The 18,355-nt window shown below is 37.9% G+C and overlaps 1 protein-coding gene across 6 annotated transcripts in view; it reads right to left on the bottom strand.

The window, feature by feature from the left end:
* The window catches only part of Dock10 (dedicator of cytokinesis 10), a 204,911-nt gene that overhangs the window by 64,309 nt on the left and 122,247 nt on the right, over positions 1-18,355 (bottom strand). For all 6 annotated transcript variants that reach the window (XM_070015913.1, XM_070015915.1, XM_070015920.1 and 3 more), the window contains exons 15-23: positions 16,106-16,228; positions 13,493-13,572; positions 10,180-10,367; positions 9,302-9,367; positions 7,341-7,433; positions 6,016-6,139; positions 5,734-5,855; positions 5,311-5,397; positions 3,785-3,877 (exon numbers count right to left, since the gene is read on the bottom strand). In XM_070015913.1, coding sequence (XP_069872014.1) covers positions 3,785-3,877; positions 5,311-5,397; positions 5,734-5,855; positions 6,016-6,139; positions 7,341-7,433; positions 9,302-9,367; positions 10,180-10,367; positions 13,493-13,572; positions 16,106-16,228 — 976 coding nt within the window. The remainder of the gene's footprint in view (positions 1-3,784; positions 3,878-5,310; positions 5,398-5,733; positions 5,856-6,015; positions 6,140-7,340; positions 7,434-9,301; positions 9,368-10,179; positions 10,368-13,492; positions 13,573-16,105; positions 16,229-18,355) is intronic.

Here is an 18,355-nt window from a genome sequence, read left to right as displayed (position 1 = left end):
GGATTTAAGCCTTAAATGTACTATCTGAACCTTTTAAAATGTATCTAGCAAACAGATGTAAAGCTCTGTGACAATGATCTAGCCTGTAACAATGTTTTGGAAGTACTGGGGGTTAGGAATGAGGGCCTCATGGTTGCTAGGATGGGCAATGCCTTTAGCCCTTTTGTCCACTGGTTATCTTATTTTATTTTACAGCTTGCAGGTTTATTTTTTTCAACAGGTCAATTTATGAGGACAGTGTGCATCCTGATCAGTCTCATCCCTCCATTATTTCTTCCTCATCCATCTCATCTCCACCCATTCCAAGTTTCCTGGTGCCATTTTCACCTATGTAATTGAGTGGTATAACTGTATTCACCTATCATTCTTCTTTCCATTTATCCATTTCCTTCCCATTAAGCCTCATTCTTTTCAGACAAGGTATGTTTCCACTTTCTGGTATTCACTGTGAACTGTTAATTGTTCAAGGGAGTTACACTGTGAGTGTCTACTCCTTCCTACAACACACTTCTAGTCAGTTTGATTGTGCTTACATGTATTCAGTCTTGTATGTGTTTTCATATCTATTTACATTTCAGATCTAACTTCCACATGTGAGAGAAAGCATGTGCCCTTTGCCTGAGTCTTATTTACTTCACTCAACCTAATTTTCCAAGTTCAATCCAGTCAGAATGGCCATCATTAAGAATACAAAAAACAGGGCTGGGAAGGTGGCTCAGTGGTAGAGCGCTTGCCTTGCATGCCTGAGGCCCTGGGTTCGATTCCTCAACACCACATAAGCAAAAAGAAAAAAGCCGGAAGTGGCGCTGTGGCTCAAGTGGTAGAGTGCTAGCCTTGAGCTGAAAAGCTGAGGGACAGCACCCAGGCCCAGAGTTCAGGCCCCATGACCGGACCAAAAAAAAAAAATTAAAAAAAAAAGAATATGAAAAGCAAATGTGTTGAGGAGGTGTAGAAGAAAAAGGAACCTCATTACACTTTTGGTGGAAATTCAAATTAATGCAACCTTTATGGAAGGAAGTATGGAGTTTCCTGAAGAAGCTAAAACTAGAACTATGCTATGATCCAGTGATAACACTCTTGGACATTTCTCCAAAAGAGTGCTTGTTGGGATACAATAAAGCTACTTGCATATACCCATGTTCATTGCCGCACAATTTGCCATGGATAAATTATGGGAACACCATAGATGCCTTATAATTGAAAGATAGATCACTGGCAATTTTTATGATATACTATTGTTTTCTACCTAAGCATGTGCCTGAGTTATGATCTGCAGACTTTAGGAATCCAGCCATGCTGGGATCACTGGTACATGCCACTGTATCCACTTCCCATCTATGAGGACTCACAAAATGAATCATGGACTTTTTTTTCCCTGCCTAGGCTGGCCTGGCACATGACTGTCCCAAGCATGGGCCTCTCATGAAGCTCAGGATAACAGGTATGCACCACTGAGCCAAGCTATGGGCTGAGAAGAGGTCTTGTGAAGGTTCTGCCTAGGCTGTCCTTGAACTGTGATCTTCCCATTCTCAGTATCCCAAGTAGGTGTAAGCCACTGGTGCCTGGAATATATATCTATATAATGTATTAAATCTAATATATTATATAATATATAGCTCATATATTATATAGCTTATATAAAATAATGTATAATGTATATATGATAACATAATAATATATGACACATATAATAATATATAACATATATTATAAAATATTTTGTTACATAAAATTATATGTAATTATGTTATAATGATATGTATGCAATAATATGTATGTAATTATATGTGTAATTATATGTAACATTAAATATGAACATATGTAATATATGTAATTATATAATAGATAATATAATATATAATGATATGATATATTATAGTAATATATACTTATATAATATAATATATAACATAATACATAATTATATTATGATTATAATATATTATACATATAATATATATAAATATATAATTTTTTTAAATGACTCCAAAAATACAGACAAATAGACAAATAGTATTTCATCAAACCAGAAATATTTTTGAGCCTAAGGAACAGTCGACAGTTTGATAACACAGCCTATGGGATAGGTAAAGATATTCAGAACCACTTATCTGATGACAGGTGAAAATATAAACTGTATTAGGAACTTGGAACAAAAAGACCAACCCTCAATAGTAAGTAAATACATAACAATTTAAAAACTAGACAAGGATATGAAAAGAAATTTTTCTAAAGATCTGTAAACTGCTGACAGGTACATGGAAAAACACTCAACATCACTAATCTTCAGAGAAATGCAAATTTAATCACATAAGACATCAGCTGACCCTGTCAGAATGGCTATCATCAAACAGACAAAAGATACCAAGTACCATTCAAGAAGTGGAGAGAAGGAAGCCTGGCACACTGTTGCTAGGAATATAAATTAGACTGCAATAATGAAAAAAATAAATAGAAATATTGCCAATTGAAAAGGAACTGCTGTGTGCTCCAGCAATCCCTCTACTCAATATTTATCAACAGGATGTGAAATTGGTATGTTTGAAGAGACATTTCCTGTTCACTATAGTGACATTTATAATAGATATAGATATTTCATCAAAGAAAATATAAAGTGTACTTCATAAAACATATGGGGTAAACCCAAGTTTCCATTAACAGATGAATGGAGATAGAAACTATGGCACACCTACACAATGGAATAGTATGCCGTCTTAAGGAAAAAGAAACTCCTATCATTTTGATATCTATGAACTTGGACAACACAGTACTAAGTGAAATAAGCCAGACAAAGAACGATACATACTGCATGATCTTACTCATATGTGGAATCTAAATTAGTTGAATTCCTAGAAGTAGAATGGTGGTTGAAAGAAGCTGGGGAGAAAAATGTTGGATGGATGTTGGTCCAAGGGTAGATAATTTCAGTCAGGAGGAATAAGTTCAAGGACATATGAAGCAACATGCAACAACGGTTATTAATGATTGCATTTTTGAACATCTCTTTGATGGTAAATTTTAAATGTTCTGACCACAAAGTAAGTATGTGTTAAGTACCTGGTAAGTATGTGACATAATGTATATGTGAATTACCTGGATGTAGCGACTATACTGTATATCCATATTTCAATCCATCATGTTTTGTGCATGATACATTTATTTATTTTTTGGGGGGGGTCCGGTTGTGGGGCCTGAACTCTGGGCCTGGGCGCCATCCCTCAGCTCTTCAGCTCAAGGCTAGTGCTCTACCACTTGAGCCACAGCGCCACTTCTGGCTTTTTTCTTTTTGCTTATGTGGTGCTAAGGAATCGAACCCAGGGCCTCATGCATGCAAGGCAAGCGCTCTACCACTAAGCCACCTTCCCAGCCCTGTGCATGATACATTTATATAAATTTTATCAACTCAATAAATAAGGGAACAACAATAGAATATGTTGTGTGGGTGTTTATCAGAACATGAATATGAAACTGTAGCTCCATACAGCCCCATTATCTGGCTTTATCCTTTCTCACCTTTAGCAAGGTGTTGCTGGCATGCTTCACTTGATAAGTCATAATAAACAGAATCTTATTTTCAATTCATTTTTTAATGAAAAATCCTACTCTTTGCCTTTTGTTTTAGACAAAAGATAGAACTCCTGAGAAATAGTGAAATAATCTTACTCTGAACGGGTAAGTGTTTTTGGAATCTTCAGTGGAAAGTGAATGATTTCCTTGGCTCATGGGATCTCCTTGGCCCAGGCTTACCTGGGAAACCACTGAAATGTCTTTCATGTTATGTTACCTTACAAGAGCGGACGAAGCTTGAGGTAGGTGACTGAGACATGTCCTTTTCTCTCTTTTGGCACTGTTGGAAAAATGCATTCACATGTGGATCCTGCAATAGCAAAAGAAGTATTTCTTAATGATCATGCATAAACAGGATGACAACAGTTCTAGATGGGAGATAAGCACTTCATCTGGGTGGGTGCATACATGGACAAGTGTTTATATATGGTCTAAGGCTAACAGAGAACTTCCATTTTCACTGGACATTCAGGCTCAACAAGGGCTCCACTGGAACTACAAAGCCTACTCCTTCTTACTGAAATCGCAAAGTTTTGTTGTTTTCCTTGGCCACATGACAAAGGATAAACAGTTGCCCCCTCCCGCTTGGCTGTACTATTTTTTAAATTAATGTACCTAGTTCTGTAAATGTATCTTACATATTCATTAATGTAAAGGACAGATTGCACTTTTAAATGCACACAGAGTTAGTTCTAGGCATAAAATGTCATGTCAGCCTGATAGTCAGAATATTATGAAATAAAATAGTGAGATAATAGGATAAAACCAACTTTCACCCTTGAAAGCCTTTTGAAAATTGTCCAAATTCTACAGTGAATTGTGGACTCAGGAAATGAGAGAGAATTTGAGTGCAATTTTCTTGTTCCTGTAGTATTCAATTATTTTAGAAGAGTAGTAGAGGCATGGATTTCCTTCAGAGAAACTAACTACATGTGGTGTGGCTGGAAAGCCTAGGTAAAGAGCAAGCCTTGGGACTTAGAAACTGAGGTAAGATGGGTTTACACAATTATGAATATGGGACTAGACATAAAGACCAAATCTTGGAGCACTAGAGATTACTAGAGAAATTTTAATCACATGATCACAGGTGTGTATGTCTATAAGATATATGTGACATAAACATACATCATATGTTTAATATATATGCATGGCATGTTCATGGTACCTGGATTATCTCATTGTTCTTAGGAGATAAGCATGGGCTGGAAATATAGCAACATGAAGCAAAATTGAAAATCCAAGCTTGCTTGTAACAAAAGGGGTGATTTTGTGGTAAATCAATCATGATAATAACTAATCATGTATAGAAAGCATTTTGAAGCCCATAAAGTATTTTTGTATCTACTTTTTCATTTCAACTTTATCAAGACCTTGAGTAGAGATATTTTATTGGTATAATATTTTGAAGAGGATGTAAGTACGGTGAGCTGGGGGAGGCGTGGGGGTAGTGGTAACATGACTTGTCCAGGCCACGGAGCCAACACGTGGCTAGGTGATTTTCCGATGAGTTTCTGCCAATCTCATGGCCCTGAGGTGGCATGAAGAATTAAGACTTAGGTTTTAAGCAAATGTCTGATGTCTTTATTTTTTAACAGTTTAAAGTAGAAGAGACCATACTCCAAAGTCTCTATCCTCTTGTTAAATATAGTTGCAGTATTTTGGTCTGCAGTTTTATGGCATGCGGGTTCACGGAGCGACCTTGGGACTTGTGGGTCAGAAGACATGCTCATGATATAGGCTCACCTGTGTATTCACTGTTGACACCACAAAGGTTGACACTTTGAAAAGGGGTTTGCCACCATCAACCCACTTGACGTCATTCCCGCCATGCTGTAAAAAAGAGCTTGTTATCGTCAGTGTGAAATGTTGAGAGGAAGACAATCAAAAGGTTAGTGTCTGATTATTTGCTACCCTAAACCATGAACATTAACACAGAGATGGAAAAGAAAATATTTAAGTGCTTTTGGCAGTACTGGGAATAAGACCAATAAGAACAGGGAATGCACTTATTTTTAGTAGTCATTCCTACAATCCGAACAAAGATTTTTAATTTTTGTAGTTGCTCTTTATGAGTACAACAGACGCATACACAATGGTGCTGATATAAGTAGCAGAGAGTAAAGGAAACCCAGTGTCATTTAGCTGATAGGTTTTTCTTTTTAATACCTTTCCACTTGCAGAATCCTGAATGCTTAAGTAATGAGGTGGCAGAATCGTTGCTACTGGGATGTGATAGTCTTGAGAAGCTATCTGACAATGTTTCATCAGAGGAAGCCAAGCATATCCCACTGCACAAAGGAACGACAAAGAGAAAACTTTTGAGCACAAACATCTATTTGTTCATCATGGATGAACACCAACTAAATCAGAACTTCTTAAACTGCTTCCCAACTCAAGTCAAACAGATGTAAAGAAGCCATACTACTTCAGCTCGCTTCCCGTCAGTACCTGAAGTTTCCAGTGCCTCCTTCTTTTTGGCGTTGGCTTTGGCATTGATGTCACATGTGACATGATAGAAAGAAAATAAAATATGGTGTTTCTCATGGAGCTGCGTTGGTAGCTCAATCTTCACCTGCAACACAGTAAATATTCCACAATGTGTCAACAGCTCTTTCCCTTCCTTTTCTTTTATCTTGTGTCTTATGTTCATGGAGGAAAATTAAGTGCATTAACTTGATATTAAGGTGGAAGATATTATTGCCAGGTTGGTTCATTAATTAATTTCAAAATAATTTATATGCGGCAAAGTATAGTGAACAGAAAAATCCCTTCCAAAGTTTCCCTTTCTGTTCAAATTCCCAGAGCCTGTGAATACCTCCCATGGCTAAAGGCGCTCTGTAGAAGCAGTTGAGTTAATGACCAGGCAATGGGAAGTTGTTCCAGGTTTGTCAAGTGAATAAATTATAATCCTAAAGGTCCTTATAAAAAGGAAGGCAGGAGAGTCAAGAGTCGGAAGAAATTGAAAACAAAAGTAGGTCAAAGTGCTGAGAGTGTTAGAAAGAAATCACAAACCAAGAATGTCAGTAGGCTATCTCTGAAGCCTAGAACTGGTAAGGAAACGGTTTCCCCTCTAGACCTTTCCAGAGCAGGTAGCCTTGATGAATTCATTTTGACCTTTATTATTAGAAATTAAATTTAATCCCCGAAGATGTTTATTACACAAGCTAGTATGCACATAGTAATTTACTATTGACTCAGTGATGCTTGTTGTTATTGTTGATTTTTTTTTGAGAAAGGATCTTGCTATCTAGTCTAGCTTGTAACTTGCTATGTAGTTCAGGGTGACCTTGAACTCTACATTCTCCACCTCATCCTTCAAGTGCTGGAACTACAGGTTGTACCACTACATCACTAATGCTGTAGCACGGTGGTGGTGAAACTTCCGTCTCTGAATTCACACAATCTGGTTTGAATTCTGTCACTTGTTAATTATGGTGTCTTGGCAAAGTTATTTTACCCAAAGTTACTTTACCCATCTGAGGCTTAGTTTCCTCATCCATAAGTAGGAAGGCAATAACAGCATATCCTTCTCAGAACAGCTATGGAAATTAAATGCAATGATGTGTGTGTTGGAATAGTGCCTAGTGCCTGGCATAAAGGAACCTTGTGTTTGCCAGAGTAGGACATATTTGAATTTGCAACATCCTACATCAGTCAGTATAGTTGATAAATCTTGGTAGGTGTCCTTAATCTAACAAATGCCTGGGAGAGTGTCTGACCCACTCAACCCATCCTTTCTGGTTTTCACAGGGCAATGGATGTCTGGTTCTTACCTCATCAGAGAAATCTGGATTCTGTGAATGATGCAGAATGGCTGTGTAGGCAGCTGATGTGAAGAGAGGTCCTCCTGGCTTTCCATAAATACACTGTTAAAAAAATCACAAGTCCAACAATTATGAGGGTCTGAAAGCATCCCTACGTGGAAAAGGTCAGTTACTAATTCCAGGACAAGGACAATTTATAAGGCTGTCAAGGACCATAGTCAACACTGGACTTCTTTGATGTACTGATCTGTATTTATTATCCAATGGAATGATGAAAAAATCTGAAGGCTTTTATCATTCATCTGTCAGGTTTTAACAGCAGAGGCAAATACTTGGACACCTCCACAATCTGACTTTTTGATTGCCATGAGGGTACGCACTCATTTATTCAAGGTGGATGCCTGCAGAATGGTTTCTTGAAGGGGTTATGAAACCAGTTCAGGTCTAGAATCAGGTCTTGGGTAACCTGACCCCAGAATCCAGCTGCCTGAGCTAGTATGTCAGGATCCCCACACTGCGTGCTATCTTACCCCATCCCCATTCAGGCCAGAGGATGGGATATGGCTTCTTCAAGTCATTCACTTTAAAAGGCCCCTCAGCCTAGAGTCTCACATTGGGCCTTACTACATCTCTGTGTGGCACACACCTGTGATGATTCTTCTCTTCTATAATTTTTCCCAACAGACTTGGCATGTTGCTGACTGGTCACTGTCTTGCTTAACGACTAACTCTACTTCATTCAACATTTTTCCTCTCCTATGCTAGCATTGTTGTGGAGCTTGGTGCCTGGGGATACTAATGGTGGCTTGTGGTTATTGTGAAAAATTCCCTTCTCTTTAATCTGCAAGACTTGTCATTCTCAAACCAAATAAGACGACAGACTTTCTTGGTAGCACAAACCAGAGCATGGAACTTTCATCTAACAAGAGTGGTTGAAGAAACACTCTCAAATAATGGTGTAGTTCGTTAGAAATTGGCTTTGTCCTTTACAATCTTGCCTCTGTTTCACAGATAGCTAAGAGCTGGCAGCTGGCCCACTAAAAATAACTTTCCCTTCTATTTTCATAGGTTGCTTTATTGTGTGAATACTCTAAAGTGAAAACAGACTATAACAAGTATAAACTCCCCCAAAATGATGGGCAGCTGCACTTTTAGACGTACACAGTTCATACGAATTTCACAGGTTTATTGAATCCTGAAATCGGCGACTAGGACTTATTTCCCAGAGCTGTCCTCCAAGTCTTGGGCATGTGTCCACAGCACCTTCCACCAATGTGTGCTGAGCATCCTCGGGCTCAGAGTATTAGACACTGGGCTGTTACGGCAGCCTTCTGCTCAACCTCACGGATGCTGGCTGGGACGTGCAGCGTTAGGTCAGTATGCTAAGGGGAGAAGCAGGCTACCTATGGAAAGCTCAGATTTCTTCAGAGTGCAAACTCTGTATATATTTTACATCAGAATGGCCTCCCTATCCCCACCAAATCATTAACAGTTTACAGTAGAGCTAGGAGGCTTAATTTCTAATGATTGCTGTTAAACCAGGCACATTTTAAGAAATTAGGAAATCTCAAACAATGTGGTGTGTGTGTGTGTGTGTGTGAGAGAGAGAGAGAGAGAGCACGTGTGTGTGTAACTCAGGGCTTCCTTAGCTTTTTGCTCAAGGATGGTACGCTACTAATTGAGCCACAGTTCTACTTCAGGCTTCCTTGCTGGTAAATTAGAAATGAGTCTCATAGACTTTTATGCCAGGACTGATTTGGAATCTCAATCATCAGATATCAGCATTTTGAGTAGTTAGGATTACACATGTAAGTCACAGGTTATAAAAAGAAAATTACTAGATTATAGAACAAATGTATTGGATCCCTCCTTTTTTCACCCACAGATAAACATCTCCTTCTCCCCAGTGACTTCAAGGACAGGACATTTGCCTTCCCTCTTTATTTCCCTACCCTTGCTGACTTGCTCACCTTCACAGGCTTGGCCCCTTCTTCATCAGAGTTTTTGAATTCAATACACACAGTAATATTTCGTGCCTGAAATTATAGTGAGGGAACATGGAAATTATAATTTCTCTTTAAAAGACACACCAACACAATCTATGTGCCTAAAATAAGTCACCTCTAATTAAGTCTGAAAAATGTAGAATAACCAGCATTTTCCTAGGGACATTATCCACAGTTTTCAGAAATAGCAAAACGATTTGGGGAGATTTAAAAGAAAGAACTTACACTGAAAGGGGCAGGCATGCTATTTTGAGAGCATTATAAGAAATGATAAAAATGGTCTAGATCAAATTTATTTAGGGTTTATTTCAGAAATGATTATTAATGTGCTCAAAAGTTTAAGATGAACAATTCTAAGACAAATCTTTGGTAGCTTTGTAAGATGATACTAAATATTAAACTGTTCATCTTAAAATTTTTTTTTGTACTGGCACTGGGGCCTGAACTCAGGGCCTTTACTCTTGCTTGGCTGTTTTGCTCAAGTCTGGCACTCAACAGCCATACTTCCACTCCCAGTTTTTTTTTTTTTTTTTTGCTGGTTAGCTGGACATAAGAATCTCATGGATTTCTTTGCCTGGGGTCTGGCTTCAAACCTAGATCCTTAGATCTTAGCCTCTTGAGTAGGTAGGATTATAGGCATGATCTACCAGTGCTCCACTTCAACTGAAACCATAAAATGAAGTCTATGATGAACCCACCCCTTGGTAGGCATTTTTCTCTGTGTGATTTTTTTTATTGCAAGTGTAGTCCCCAGTTATTTGTAGTTGCCTGTGCACCAGTTCATCTTCAGTGGTCTAAATGTGGTAAAGATAAATATAAAATCTCAGAAACACATGTCGTACCTTATTGAAACATTTCTGGCTATCATACTTGAGGTGTCTGGGGTAAATGTAAATCTGATTTTTGTATACTCTATAAGGACGACAATGCTTTGTTGAGTCATAAATAAATTCTTCTACTTCCACCGTTGGTTCAGATTGAGCCATCAGGTTGAAAGGCTTGACAGGGATAAAGGACGATGTTACACAGTCTTAAAAAATCAGAAAATAAGAGTTGGTCATTTAATAGGGTTCTTTTTAAGTGAACAATCTTTAACATATTTTAAAACAAATCCACCATTCAAAATCAAAACTCCATCTTTGTATATCAACTGATGCTATGGGATGTTTGTAGGATGTGGGCATTATAGATAATAATAATTATCTACTTCACATAAAAACTCATGACTGAAACACCTAGTAAATCTTTTAGATATATCACCTCACCCCAGTTAGAATGGCAAAAATCAAGAACTCTAATAACAGATGCTGGAGGGGATGTGGACAGAAAGGAACCTTACTTCATTGTTGGTGGGAATGTAAACTTGTTCAACCACTTTGGAAAGCAGTATGGAGGTTCCTCAAAAGACTTCACATAGATCTCCCCTATGACCCAGCAATCCCACTTTTGGGCATTTACCCAAATGTTTACAAACAAGATCACACTAAAGCTACCAGCACAACTATGTTTATTGCAGCATTATTTACCATAGCTAAGATATGGAACCAACCCAGATGTCCCTCAGCAGATGAATGGATCAAGAAAATGTGGTATATATACACAATGGAATTCTATGCCTCCATCAGAAAGAATGACATTGCCCCATTTGTTAGGAAATGGAAAAACTTGGAAAAATTATATTAAGTGAAGTAAGCCAGGCCCAAAGAAACATAGGTGCCATGGTTTCCCTTATTTGCAATATCTAGTATATGTATGAGTCAAGCGGAAAAGGTCAGATAATGTGATGTTAGGAAAATGAACCCTTAGATATGTATTTTAATGTTTTTTTCTTTCACGCATTTGTTTCTAACGCATTTATAAGATTATCTCTTTGTTGCTTTGTATGTCCCTCCCCCACAGGATTTATAACTCTTTTCTATGTCTAAAGTTATTCTTTTCCATACTCTAAAAGTAAAATTTTCATATTTCATGTTGTTGTCATTGTTGCATGTAAGCAGGATCTCATTTATGTAGACCAGGCATATCTTAAACTGGTTGCTTCAGCTTCTTGATTCATCACACCACTATGCTCAGCTAAAAAGTACCAACCCTCTGAACACACACACTAGATTTTATAAGATAAGGACTAATCCACTGACTTCTGCTATACCTTGCTACTCAAGATACTGAGATCTGAAAGACAGTGGTTTGAAGCCAGCCTGGGCAGAAAACTCTGTGAGACTCCTTCTATAATTAATCAGAAAAATGCTGGACTGGCAGTATGGCATAAGTGATGCAATGTTTGCTGTGAACAAGAAAGCCAAGTAAAGGCTCAAGACTCTAAGTTCAAGCTCCAGTACCCATATAATAATGATAGTAATAATAAAAATAATACAAAAAGACTATAGATGTTAGAAAATGTCCAATGGGCCTATACTGATGGTATCAGATGGATTAATACTTAATTCTGTGGAATGATTTCACAGTGAGGGCCTAAAGGCCTTCTTCTGAGATTTGTTATATTTTATTTTCTGTTGAATTTTCCAACTTTTAAAACCTAACTTTGTAAAAAAGGAAAAGAAAAAAAGGAAGAATGGAAGAAAAAGAAAAAAATAAGGAAAGAAAGGAAGGAAGGAAAAACCATTAGGGAGCTGTAAATCAAAACCACTGTCACTAAACAGTTTGAAGGCTGAAGTTGTGGCAGGAAAAGTGATCAAGTTGTCCAACCTTCCCTCACCCCATCAGGAAGCTTCTAACACTCAGATAAAGCAGGAAGATTACCTAGGTGTGTCTGTGCATCAGATAACTACTTTTTCTAAAAATCAGTTATAAAATATTTTCATTATCTGCTCAGATTTCCCTAATACTCTACAAGGATTTCAAAGAGAACATTTAGCTACTTCTTTCCTTGTGTTTCTTTTCCATAAGGAATCAAAGCCCAATTCTCCCAAAATCAGATAGAAGAAAGAGCAAATAACAGCCTTGGTGCTTTTTATTTTTTTTAACACCAATCAATATAAAAATGATTTGGAGTCAGGGCTTAAGTTAGAATACACATTATGTTTCACATTAAAATGATTTGTGGGAAACTACAAGAATGGAAAACCTTCATAGTGCTAATGGGTATCCAGATATCCTGTGCTAATAGCCCGCTCCATGCCTGCCATTCTATAGAGGGAATCTTAACACACTCTAAATGGTGAACCCTAGATTCTGAAATTCTAATTTTCACTGACACATGCAGGTTTTATGCTACATTCTACAAAACACAAGTCTCCTCTGTATAGTGGGTGACTGAGAATATTTCAGTTGTAAGCAGAACATGGCCCTGGGGCGGGGGGGGGGGGGGTTACATATTTAGCGCCACCCTCAGCAGCATAGTAGGATAGCATCAAGCCTCTGTTTTAAGTGGCAGGAATTGAATAGAATATATACTCTTCCATTATGAGCTATCAGTCTGTAGGAGCCTGAGTCCCCTTGTTTTTATCCTGATCTTATCCTAGCATCTCCAGGGATTTTGGTTGCTGCTCTTGATTTTTTTTTTTTTATAGTTTTTGAGGTACTGGAGATTGAATGTAGGGCCTCCTGTTTGCTAGGCAAACACTCTACCAATTGGGTTATCTCTACTTCTTTTTGTTTTCCTTTTTGTTGAGAGAGAGAGGAGAGAGAGAGAGAGAGAGAGAGAGAGAGAGAGAGAGAGAGAGAGAGAGAGAGAGAGAGAGAGAGAGAGAGAGAGAGAGAGAGAGAGAGAGAGAGAGAGAGGATCTTCCTAATTTTGCCCAGGATGACTTTGACCTCATGATTTTCCTGTCTTTCCCCCACAAATAACTAAGTTCACAGGCTTATACTATCAGGACAGCGTTCTCCAGGATTTCAAAGATTAAATGCTACTATCTTGTTGAGAATTAAATACACATTTTCACACCAATTAATTGCTATGCTACCCAGAATATTCTCTTAGATGACAATACTCATTCTTTGTCTTAAAGAAAAAAATAAGAATTCCAAAATTACTAGAGTATAATGAATTCCATTTCCATTTTGAATACAAACAACCTACATACACCTTGTGTTATAACCAACCAGTTCATCAACCCCCCAAGAAAACAAAACAACCCAAAACAACCCAGTATATAATCAGAATGCTACATGTAAATTGTGACATCATCATCATACTTGGATGTTCCAAAGGAATGTTGTCAACAACGATATCCAGGCTTCCAGGGATTGTCTGCATTTTGCTTATCCGGTCAGCCCTGTGAAAGTATACCAGCACACACACACACACACACACACACACACACACACACACACACACACACATACACACACACACACACACACACACACACACACACACACACACACACACACGTATTATTTTCAACAAAAAGCAATCTACTGTAATTCTCAGCTTTATCAAGGGTAGGTATTAGACCTCAAATAATCTGTGATGCATTGTCTTTGCTAGCTTAGCTTTTGTAAACTAAAATTAATGTGCCATTGTATAAGTTTAAAAAAACAAGGAGGAATCAACTTACAGATAGTCTAAAGAAGATTGTAAATTTATTAATTCTTACTCCACTTATATGAATGGCAACCAAGTATAATAGTAAGTATATAGTTTTGTTAACAAAAGGTGCTCAAATTAGGCAATTTGAGTTCACAGTGAGTGTCAAGTTTTGGAAGCAAGGAACCTTTGGTACAGGTGCTAAGAGGCTGCATCTGCCCTCTTTATTAACAAACAAGGACAGGAATCTCCCTCGCACCCCTCCAGTGTCTGTGTGCCAACTGTGTTTAACACTTATCTTCACTCACATTCTTTCCCTGACCCCGAGTCCTTGTATTCCCTTCCTTCCTTCACTGTGCAAACCATCTCCCCAATCTTCCTCTCCAGCAGTGTGGAAGCTGCTGAATATCATATACTTCAGGAAATCTACTTCCATAGAAAATGTAGTGAGGGCTTCTGAATCAGCTCCTCTCAGGCTTGGAATGCTCAATGCTAAAACTGTGGCATTTTGGCTGCCAGTGTTGAATGTGGCTAGTATGAAAAATTAAACTTTATCAACTTAACATTAAACAAATGATACTAAACATAAGGCTAATAAGTACTCAATGTTCATCACTTCCTAATTACTTTACAACGTGATGAGATTATCTGTGCTTTTCAGGTTGTTTACATTTCATTGTGATAGAAATATTATTTACTGCTGGCCACATCTTTTCCCAGCCCTGTGGTTCAGGTAGGATCCACTAGTAGCTTGAAATCAGCAACACAGGAGAATTTTCAGGATGGAAATTGGCCATCAGTATAATCTAGCTCTATTTTGTTTTCCACTTAGAGAGTCATTTGTTAGATACTTAGTATCACACCACTTAGAATTAATGCCATGTGGTGTGAAATTTCCAAAAGAAAAGTTAATGCCAGCATTATATTGTGTATTCTAGATGTGGCTTAAATGTTACTGTGATGGCTTTTTTTTTTGCTAGTCTATTTCTTCTCTTTGTATCAGTTCACTCCCCAAATTTGTTGCCTACTCCCATCTGCTCAGTATGTCAACTAGTAAAGTGGCAAAAACAACCCCACAAAACCCTCTATTTTCTCACAGTGGTTTGGGTAGCCTTGCAAAAATCCTTTGTGGACTTTTAGGCCTCAATGTGTGAGGAGGAAAGGGAAGGAAGGTCTCTTTGTGGTTGGAGTATTAGATTAGATCACAGAAATGTCAGGTTGATTCAGGATTTTATGTTGCATCTTTGTTTGGCTTTCTAAAGCCCTCCAGAATAAAAAGAACAGTGGTAAAACCTTGCTTTCAGTGAATTAGAAGCCTACTGAATACTGGTGCTGCAGAAATATGAATCATACTTGGTTCATAAACACCATATTGCTTTTGTTGTGGAAAGGAGATGGCTAATTCTTAGGTGGGAAGGTAGAAAGGTAATATTTAGGAACAGAGGGTATTATAGTTTAACAAAGTCTTATCATTATCAAAGTTGGATTATGATTCGCTTAAAAGTGTGACAGTTATATATATTTTTTCTCTTAGCACTAATTCTGTTCTTTCTTGAAAGTATTTGTAAGATATAAATATGGTGATTGATTAGATTCACAGCAGTATAATATGATGGTGAAGAGGCAGGAGCCCCAGCCCCCAGGCCCATCGATGCTCCCAGCCAACTGTCAGCACCAACTGGCATTGCCTAAACGAGCTATCTTGGAAATGGATCATCTGGCCCAAGATGACTCCCCACCCCACCATACTCCTGAGTGGAAGAGACAAGCTCCCACTGTAGAATAAGAGATGTCGCTTCAAACTACTAAATATTTAGGTGCTCTGTTACACAACTATAGATAACTGATGTAGTCCAATGTGCTATGGTTTTGTTCCCCATATAATTCTAGTAAACTCACCTTGATTCTCAGTATGGAGAATCAAACGCAGGGGTTGCTAAGCAAGCACTCTACCACTTGAGCTATACCCCCACCCTTTTGTATTTATTTTGCATTATTTGAGACAGGGTATCATTAACAACTTGTTCTATGCCATGGGTTTGAACTTGAAATCTTTCTGTCTCTGCATGCTGAGGAACTGGGATTACAGGTGTGTACCACCCATACACAAAGCACTGTGTGGACTTGGGTGCAATCATCAGAAAAACATCTGCTTCTGGAGAAGTTTGGACAATTGAAACTAAAGTCATGAGGTCTTGTTACATAGACTGAATAAATCAACACTGGCATCACTGTTGGCCTACATGAATTTAGTGTCCACTCCCTCCACCCAAACATACCTCCTATAATCTGATACGAGTTTAAGGAGGTCCTCTGTTGAAATCTTGCTGCTTTCTTGTCTATACAATGGTGAAAATCTTGAGTCTCTGTCCACATTTCCCTGGTTGTCCTTAAAAACTGATCTGAAAGAAAATAATATTTCTTCAAGTTAGTATTTGGTTACCGTTTATGAAGTTGTGTTTCTAAGGTGACTAAATTAGTGAAATTTCCTCCTTATAATGGAAAAAACTCTAAAAGTTACAAAAATAAAAATTGAAGGAAAGTTCCTGAGCAAAAATTTTATTTCTATGCTAGGTTTTTGTTATGTCTCATTTATTTGCAACTCTATATATCTAAAGTGGCAGTAGTCTGTATTACATATTGGTATTATTTTATGACCACTTACCTATAATAATGTATCAAAGGTTTGGCTAAAGGGGAATAGAGAAAAACAGAAGTGTATGTTTTTACGTGCACGTGCTGGTCCTGGGGCTTGACTCAAGGCCTGGATACTGTATCTAAGCTTCTTTTGCTCAGGACTAGTGCTCTACCACTTTAGTCACAGCTTTTTGCTGGTTAATTGGAGATAAGAGTCTCAGAGACTTTCCTGCCAAGGCTGGCTTCGAACTGATCCTCAGATATAAGCCTCCTCAGTCGCTAGGAATGCAGGCCTGACCCGTAAGATAGCCTAACTGGGTAAGACAGGACCATTCACTGGGGTGACACCATTAAGACTTAAAGGAACAGGAGAGAGATAAGCCTGTGTATGTGGACAGAGGGTCAGGGTGACTTTCATGAGACATTTTTGTGGTTATAAATGGGTCCATGTCCTGGCTTTTAGGAAAGAGATAAAGACAAATGCAGAACATGAGTTACATATTTTCATGAAATAAGGATAACACTATGAGCTGAGCCATGTTTTCTTCCTTGATCCATTTCATTGGCACCATATGACTTAGCTAAAATACAGAAATTGTCGTTGTCCATGAATTAGCTAAAATACAGAAATTGTCTTTGTCCAATATAGTATTGCCATGCTAGTTACATGTATGTCTAGCCATATATCTATCCACCTAACATCTATCTATCTATCTATCTATCTATCTATCTATCTATCTATCTATCTATCTATCTATCTATCTATCTATCTATCTATCTATCATCTATCTACTTGTTATGCTTAGAATTCAGGTTCTCTATCTCCCAAAATTTATTGTACATATTTTCTTTCTTTCTTTCTTTTTTTTTTTTTGGGTCCCATTGTAGGGCCTGAACTCTGGACCTGGGCGCTGTCCCTCAGCTCTTCAGCTCAAGGCTAGCGTTCTACCACTTGAATCACAGAGCCACTTCCAGCTTTTATCTTTTTGCTTATGTGGTGCTGAGGAATCGAACCCAGGGCCTCAGGCATGCAAGGCAAAGGCTCTACCACTGAGCCAATTTCCCAGCCCCTATTGTACATATTTTCAAAGAAAAAGTAAATCCATACATAATTCCTTTTTCTTCAATGTCAGAAAAGTGCTAAATTTTTAATTTCCTTCTGAAGTGGGAGCCTTAATTATAAAGTGTATCATTATTTAAATAAACCAAGTATTTCAGTAAATAGGCTGTAATGGTCATAGGAAAGATTACAATATCTTAGGATTTACTGTAGCATAACACAGGAAATAAGCCTAGAATTTATCAAAATGATATTTTTTTAGACTTTAAGCTATCTCCTTATTTTTCCTTGTTAAGGAATGACTGAAGGGAAACAAAAAGTCCTTCTATCGTAACATTGGGAAGATAGAATAAAACGCTGAACTTGAAAATTGCTGTTACTTATTTTACAGGCCTTTGTTCAAGCATGTGACTTGTTGAAACTCAACAAGAGAGGAAGTTAATCTGAGCTCGAGTAACACATTTTAAATGAACGGGTAACTTCAACTACATTAATAAGTGTGAGCTGTGTAGCCTGTTTCTCTCATATTCATAGCTTTAGGATAGACTGTCATAACAGAGATGAAGTACACAACTCCCTAGGGAAAGTGTGCACATAGGGCCAAACAACCTGTCCTGATAATCAGCAAATATAGTCATTGGAAGGGGATCAAAGAACTGACTCATTACACAGACAGTTTCAGGATGGCTGGGACATGGTACGCACAGTTCCAATGGACACAATTGAGCAATGATTAGGTTATTATGAAGATCTCAGAAACCTGGCATTTGAGGTAGGACCAGAGAGAGCGTGTGTGTTTAGCCAAAGGAAAAGAAGTTTAGGTTTCATGCTA

Source organism: Dipodomys merriami, unplaced genomic scaffold (assembly GCF_024711535.1).
Source record: "Dipodomys merriami isolate MVZ:Mamm:240054 unplaced genomic scaffold, mDipMer1.0.p SCAF_1, whole genome shotgun sequence".
Lineage (NCBI taxonomy): Eukaryota > Metazoa > Chordata > Mammalia > Rodentia > Heteromyidae > Dipodomys > Dipodomys merriami.
The sequence above is the reverse complement of the archived record's forward strand: the minus strand, read 5'-3'. Positions and strand labels throughout refer to the sequence as shown.